The sequence below is a fragment of the Cucurbita pepo genome, chromosome LG12, assembly GCF_002806865.2.
Source record: "Cucurbita pepo subsp. pepo cultivar mu-cu-16 chromosome LG12, ASM280686v2, whole genome shotgun sequence".
Classification (NCBI taxonomy): Eukaryota; Viridiplantae; Streptophyta; class Magnoliopsida; order Cucurbitales; family Cucurbitaceae; genus Cucurbita; species Cucurbita pepo.
The window spans coordinates 4,981,603-4,989,622 of NC_036649.1; the positions used below are offsets into that span (position 1 = coordinate 4,981,603).

Sequence of the window (8,020 nt, forward strand, 5' to 3'; positions counted from 1 at the left end):
ATATATGTTAAAACCTTGTAAAGTTTAGCTTAAGAACCTATTTAGGTCCAAATTTGTATTAATTTTCAGTTTAATCCTTCAACTTTCAAATATTTATCACAACACGTGCTCCAATGTAATGTCTATTTTTTCTCAGTGATTTATGGACCAATTTTGTGGTGTTATGTCAATTAACAAGAAAGAATTCTAAATCTAAAAACCAATGTGTGAGTCTATTACATGTGGTTTCAAGTATTTATCCATTTAGGCATTGTTCGGTCGTCTCGTTTATGACCATAGCAGAATCATTCACCTTTTGAGTGAAGGCTGCAGCCAATACCCTTTGCCTTCAGCACAAAATCTGAGTCGACAGTTGAAGAAACCATAAGTAATACAGAAATGTAATCAATACTTTTAAGAAATGTGTTATCATGTTAATGCTGGATTCTTGTTCAGAAGAAACAAATGACATTTCCATAGGCTATAAAGTCGAGTTCGCCGTGTTCATCGAAAAATACGGGTGTTTTCACTTGCAGATTCCCGAATGAATAATAGACGAACAAACATGGGGAATAGATGTTCTCTCGAAGATACCTTCTTCAAGATGCTGAGTTAGCAATATTACTGCAGAAGAAGGGTTAACGATGTTACCGACTACCTTGGCTACTTCGGCTTTCCATCAATCTTCTCCAAACCATTTTCCCACAGTGAATCAAGGTTAGACTTGCCATTATATATAGCAGAGGGATACCAATTACACAACCTCCAGATGCAAAGTTTACCAGCGTCTGGAAACAAATAGAGAAATATGAGTTAGAATTATAATAAAGAAAAGGGGCAAACCAATTTTGACCTCTATCAATTTGAGCACTAAAAGCTTTCAATCTTATCAATTTGGACCTAAAGCTTAACCAAGAGTCTGCAATTTTTATCTGTAGTTCAATTTTCACCAGCCCTACTAATTTTAACCAAAAAAAAGAAGTTAAAACTAAAGGTTAACAATATTTGGAGCATGAATTTGTTAAAGGTTAAAATTAAGATGGCAACACTCATCTAAGTTTGGGGTGCAATTTGATGAAATAGAAAGTTTAAGGTTCGAAAATTTTAAGAAAAAAAATTGATACAACTTTACAAGTTTAGGGGTCAGCTTGATTTTACCTCCCAAAGAAACACTAAACTAAGAAATGATAGATCAGGTGAAATATCAGATCGGATATAATACGGAATAACCAAATAATGGAATTGGCTGGTTGTTTACTAGTTTCTGAAATGCTGGATCAAAGTAAGAGGGTAATACCATGGCCGTGTTATTTGTCTAAATTCAACAATTACTAAATTATATGACGGCTGAGGAATTCTAAAAAAGCTTCAAAGATTAGGAGGAATAAACATATGATCCACGATGTAGTGATCTTAATGTATGAATTTCAAATACTTGAAGTACAGAACATTTCTTGGGGTGAGTTTAAAGGCAAAACGTGTCGGCTTAAGCTGACAGCTACGAGTGCAAAGGAGAGGACAAGAATGCAATATTGGCAGAATGGAAATAAAGTTTTGAATCATAATGGATATCTTTCAAGATCATCATTAACAATCAAGAATATTCAAGGCTTCATTAGTAACTATGCTACGACAATGATGTTGAGAACCTTGAGCCTTTTTATGGCAACTACAAATATTTCCAGTAAACTAAACAATTGAATGAAAAGATTTGGCTGGATACCAACCTCTATTAGAAAAAATAATAAATAAATAAATATTAAATAACAAATTTAGTCCCTAAACTTAATATTTCTAATAGGTATTCAACTTTCAATAAGTTTGAAGTACAAAGATGGAGAGGATGTGTCACTAGTGAATACAACAATGATGAATACTTGCACATAGATTTTTAAAATTTGTGTTTAAATGATAATTGTAAAATTATTAGAAAATTAGCAAAATATAACCGTCCATGTCATGATTTTTCTTATATAAAAATATAATTTAACTTCATAGGATAGTAAACAACAAATTTTGCTTAAAATTTATTAGGTTTTGAAATCATAGATAAATAGAACAGTCATAAAAAAAATGAAGTTACAATATGGTACTAAGTTTAACCAGAAAATGCTAAATTTCTAGATGTGCAATGGAGTTGGAGTTAAAATTGGAATAAAAGATTTTTCTCAACAATCTTTTATATTAATGCCCTTTAGTATATTAGAACAAATGTCTTTAATAAAATGAATATCTAGGAAAAAACACTGAAATACTTAAAAATAAATTAAATAGTTGAAAATGAAAAGAAAAAAAAAAAAGTATTTTCTTTGATGGAAATAAACAATTATTATTTAAATTTTGGAAAATTGGCATCTAATATAGCTCTAATTGTACAGGACAACAAAAAATGTAGAAAAAAATAGCACGCATAAACACAAAGTTCATAACTCCATATATAACAACTTTGCATCCTAAACACGAAATTTCAAACTCAAACCAAAAAACTCTATACATCCCAAACAAAGATTATTTAACTTCACAGACTGAACAACTTTAAACTTAATAACTTCACTTAGCACCCTAAATGGCCACGAGACAAGGTTGATATGACTAGGTTTGACTAGGCAGACACTGGCTGGTTTGGTGCTTCGACAATTAGGGCTCTTTTAGTTGCGAATCTGCCTATTTTCAGTTAATTTCTAGAGCGCCTAAGCTGAAAACTCCACGATCACCGATGATACGCTTACTGGGAAGTAAGGGTGCTAAAGAAAATTTTATTCCCCAGTCCTGGTTGCAGAAATTTAGGCACTCAGGAAAGATTGCAAAGAAGAAACGCTCATAGTCAAGGAGCTCAGTCTCTCAGAGTGCGCTATTAATGCTATAAGGATGAGGAACCCTTTTGATCAACTACTCATCCATTGTACTTATATGAGGGGTGGCATTTTCTCCGGCAGAATTTTAGCTAGATTTGTTGTTTTCCAGATGATATTCTTGAAGGGTCGTGGTCAAATGAAAGAGATGGGGTTTCATGGAGATGCGCAGATGGCCCTCTTGTTCTTCTCCTTGAGGATTGCACGAAACTATAAATTTTTTTACTGACAGCTAGAAACACAAACACAAGGATAATATTTGTGATTTTGAACCAAGTATTCGGCCTCGAAATGGAGTTCTCTTCACAAAATCGTTTGTAATCAAAATTATTCTTGTAAAAGTTAGTTGGGGGATGCAATACTGTAGCTTTTGTTGGTGGCGGTTCTCTCTTCGTCGGCCATTAGGTTGTTTCTTGTTTTTCCCTTTGAAATATGTTCTCTTACTAAAAAAAAATAATAAATAAAAAATAAAAAAATCCAAGTAGAAAGGGCTTGATTGTAAAATCTACACGATGAGCACTAAGGTGAAAGCGCTACTTTTCTTCATATAAATAAACTAGACGTGGGAAAAAAAATAACGATCCAGAGTAAGATTGGGGTCTTACCACCATTCCTGCGGCAAGATGGATGACTGGAACAAAATACTGGTCCACTTTCTTCCCCTCTGAATATCCATTGAATGCAATGACCATAGAGAAAGTATGGATAGTGACAAATGCAAGAGCAATGATAGCTGCAGGGTTATCAGCAAAATACTGCTAGATAAGTCGCCTTCAGTGAAAAACGTTAAGTGAAAAAAAGTAGAATAATAGTGATCCATTTGCAACTCTTAAAATGTTCAAGAAATTAACGATCAGAAATATTCCATGGGAACAAATGAACTCTCAGAATAGCTGGAATCGAATGCAAGGCTTTTGAAAAGTAGAGAATGACAATAATGACCTAATTTTTTGGACAATATATAGCTCACAGCGGTATACAAAGTATTTACACAAATAATATGAGTAAGAACTCACCAGAGACGAGAAAAAATGGTAGCTGGGAGCACCGATCAACAAAGTAAGTGGCTGGACCAAATGATGGTGTTAGAAGGCTAAGACAGAAAAACACGGCATGAGCTACACCATGACCTAAACCCCCAGCTGCAAGCAATTAAGAAGTGCACGTTAGAGCTCATGTAAGATTAGAAAATGAAGACGGATGGGAAACTTGGTAAAATGCTAAAATCACTGGGCCCTCAGTCCACAAATTATTGTCTTTTCAAGGTAGGGGAGAGCAATTATAAATGTCATTCAACTTTAGGACATTTGACTGTGCAGTTAGTCTGATTACCTCCAATACAGAGACAACTCTTGTCTGCCTCACTCAATAAGACGCTTGAGTAAGGCTGCAACTTTTAGGAAGGTCTTTTTTTCAATGTGCTCGGTGTCTAAATCTAAGTTTCCACAATTAGAATTCTTGTCAGAATTTAAGATTCCATATTTTTTAAAATCAGGCTGTAACTTTACAGTCGGGAGAAGTAATACTATTGTCATCACCCAAAGAAATGTTTCTATTGATCTTCATCCCCCTGTAGCATTCTGAGTAAAGGGGCTCTCGCGACACAACTGTATACTGGTGCATTGTTCTTCTGCAGTGTGCATATAGACCAAATGTTTTCAGATAGGGTTTGTCTTTGCATGTAACTTGGTCTGTGGGGATGGTTTGAGTTATTAGTTACCTTTTAGAGGTTGGCTGTTCAGTAAGATCTGGTGGAGTAGGCTGTTCGGTTATTGCATGGAGTATTTGGTTGGAGCAAATCACAAGGATGTTTGAAGATGTTTCTTGCAAATAAGTGACTTGGAGCATCGCACACCTTAAACCTAAGTGATTTGGGTTGAATTTATTTCTCGATTAAGTTCCGTCTTCAGCTTCCTTTAATAATAGAATTGGGAATGGAGATTATATTGATTCTTTCTCTTGCATATTTTCTTGTATTTTGAAGCAGGACTTACCATTCTGCCTCATGATTTTTCTCATTTTGCATGGTTTTAAATTATTAAGGAAGAACGTACTACCAAAGTTTTAAAATCTTGCTATATAGAAACTAATTGTAATGAAACCAAAGGTTATAAGTTAAATCATGGGTGATCAAAGTTTACCTAGAGCAATCTGCATCTTATCTGTCAAATATAGACGCGGCTTTGAAACTCTGTCAGCGAAAGCATCTAACATGTCTTCTAATTTCCTATAAAATTCAATAGCAGAGACATTGTAGGTATATCATTGTTTATAGCTAAACAATTATAAACTCTATAGGAAACTGTTACTTTAGTTTAGAATCTAATTGATAGTACACGTATATTATAAAAGAAAAAAAAAATCAATGAAAATTTTCAAGTAGCAGACACGAAGGGTACGAAAAATAGCCGAAAGTGAGCAGGCTGCAATATTTCAGAAAGATATTAGTACTTGTAAGAGGACTCCAATTAGTAACCTACAGACATGGAAGGAAAAAAAAAATGATCCTGGATTGTGGATTGCTACTCCCCCAATAAGATAAAACCTAATAGTAAGGCCAAATAGATCTACCAATTCTAGGAGAGTTGGGCAGTTCTAATTTAAAATCTAGAATGAATAAGAAAATGATTGTGTCTTGATTTCTTTGTAGACACTAGTAAATGTAAATATGGAGATTAAAAAATATGTGCATATATATGTATTAACTANAAAAAAAAAACTACATAAAAAAGGGCCAATATAAGAATAACTCAGCAGTTAAGATATCTCAGTCTCTAAGGGGTCCATACTCCACCTCACATATGATATAATATTCTAAAAATAAAAGGTGATAATAAAAAGGACTGTAACCGTAAGCATTAGCAATAGAACAAAAAATTAAAAGATGTACAATAATGGCTGTTCAACCTAAACACTGAACTAATGGAAAATTTTAATCAATGAATCCATCACTTATCTATCGAAGTCAAAAGGCACCCTTTTTCCAATTTTGGCCTAATTTTCCACTAAAAGAGTATCAATATATCACACATATTAATCATCTAATAAAACCTAAAGATAACTCCTTCATAGCTTAGTGAAAAAACCTTGAACTCTGTCTTGATATATACTAGTATGTGTAATATGTTTGTTCAATGGTAAGAAGGCTTGAATGTTCGGTGATCAGTTGGCTATTGGTTAAGTTTTAAGCAGCAGCTCATGCATAAAAAGCCCAAACATGGTTATCTATAATAATAAACATTTTAGCAATTTCTTCACTGCTTCGTAGACTCTTCCTCTTGATGCATTGACACAAATCATTTAAATTTGAGTCTTCCTCAATAAACCCAATCTAACCTACATGTTTTCAATTCCCATAGTCTATAGCAAGTTATTATAACAGATTTTAAACAGTGTTCATACTAAGAAGGAGAGGCATCACACCTCAGCACTCAAAGAGGTGCAGGCCATCAAACTTTTTCAAGGTATGTTGCATAACACCTACATTTTAGAAGAACCTTCCTTCTAAATTTTTTTCTAACCTAATTACTAATAATACTACAATTTCCAATGAATACAGCTATTGTTATTACTATTATTATCTTCCTAAAGTGTGACTTTCCTTTCTACTTTAAGCTTCAGCTCCAGATGACAATTGCAAGTACTTAGAGATGATTTTGAATTGTGGGATTCAGCCCTTCAATCCTTACTTCCTAGACTCTCCAAGTGATATTGAGATGTTAATATTAACTCACCTGTAGACTTTCCAGAAAAGAACCCGTAGAGCTTCTTGAAATATGACTGACGTCAATATAAGAATTGCATAAGGCCATAATATTGTTGAGTTCAGTGGAAGAAAGCCCCTCCATAACGCAGACAGCAGTATCAAACTAATGAGCCATAACAGGGTGCTGCACACACGAACAATAATAATCATGAAATATCATCCGATTAAACAAAATGGCGGCCAACAAAAAGTTCATTTTCCAATCAAACTACTCGTGCTCCCCCCTCAGATACCGCTTAGCAACTTCAAAAGAGAATCTAGAGGTTAAATTAAGAATTTAATAGCTAAATTTTGATATTTGTGCCTATATAATTCAAACTTTAACAAGTTTCAATTTCATTCTAAACTTTGAATTGTAATTCTACTTATTCACTGCTATTAACAACACAGTTGACTAGACGAGGGCATAAACTGTGTATTGGACAAAAATTAGTCGATTCAACACAAAGTTGGGAACAAATTATAGAAATACACCGGAAATTCGACAAAATAAAGTGACAATTGCTACATCTCTTTTCCAAACCAACTCATCACATCTTTTAATAGACTGTGTCGCATAGAACTAAACTTAAAAAGTTTTTAAAATCCAGAAGTCGAGTGGTTAAATTGGCAACCTATCCAACCTAAAAAGCTCGAACAAAATACGTGAAGCTTACTAGCGAAAGAAAATCTATAAACAATAACAAAAAAATTAAAATATAATCTGCAACATCCTTCATTTCCTTTGCCGATTACAAAACTCACACAGCTTACCTGCGATCCTAATTGATAGCTAAGAAAGCGAAGGGGAAAATGAACTAGAAAAGGCGCGCGATCAGAATAGAACAAAAGAAAACGATCAAGCAAAACAATAGCATGAAGACCGAGAGAAGGCCATTATTGAAGATTATTGAGGCGGAATGAAAGCAGTATTCAAATTGGAAACGGAGAAGTACCTGGAGAGGAGAGTGAGAATCAAGAAGGGCTTGTGAGCAATGACGGAGATGAAAAGGGAGAGAGAAGGGCCCAACGCTATCAAGGTGTAGCCGATCCCTGCTGCTACAGTCATCGCCTTCTTCCTTCGCACCCAACCCTCCGACCTTTTGTTGGAGACCGATATTCGGATAGTTGAAGGTTGAAGAAAAGCTTCGGTGGCACCGTGTAAATCCAAATCCAAATCAAAATGAATGAATTGTGTACACTTTCCATATATACATACGATTCAACTTTATATTATAACTATTTTTATGTATACACACATTCTATATGCAAAATATGGTATAGTTTTAGACTAAAAATGTTGATTTGTGTAATATTGATGAAACATTATGTGTAATAAAAATAATTAATATATATATATGTATATATTTTCTAAAACCACGGCACACGGGCCCATATATTTTAAAAAATATTTATGTGTGTGGTTACGTGCATGCGTGCGTGT

The 8,020-nt window shown here is 34.1% G+C and overlaps 1 protein-coding gene across 1 annotated transcript; it reads right to left on the reverse strand.

Annotated features, from left to right (window-relative positions):
• Positions 1–352: 352 nt before the first annotated feature.
• Positions 353–7,758, reverse strand: LOC111807641 (gamma-secretase subunit APH1-like). The gene is made up of 6 exons (XM_023693443.1): positions 7,533–7,758; positions 6,566–6,721; positions 4,973–5,058; positions 3,848–3,973; positions 3,437–3,564; positions 353–767 (listed from the first exon to the last, which is right to left on the reverse strand). The coding sequence occupies exons 1-6, from the start codon at positions 7,643–7,645 to the stop codon at positions 627–629; spliced, it is 750 nt and encodes a 249-aa protein (XP_023549211.1). The 5' UTR covers positions 7,646–7,758; the 3' UTR covers positions 353–626.
• Positions 7,759–8,020: the final 262 nt, after the last annotated feature.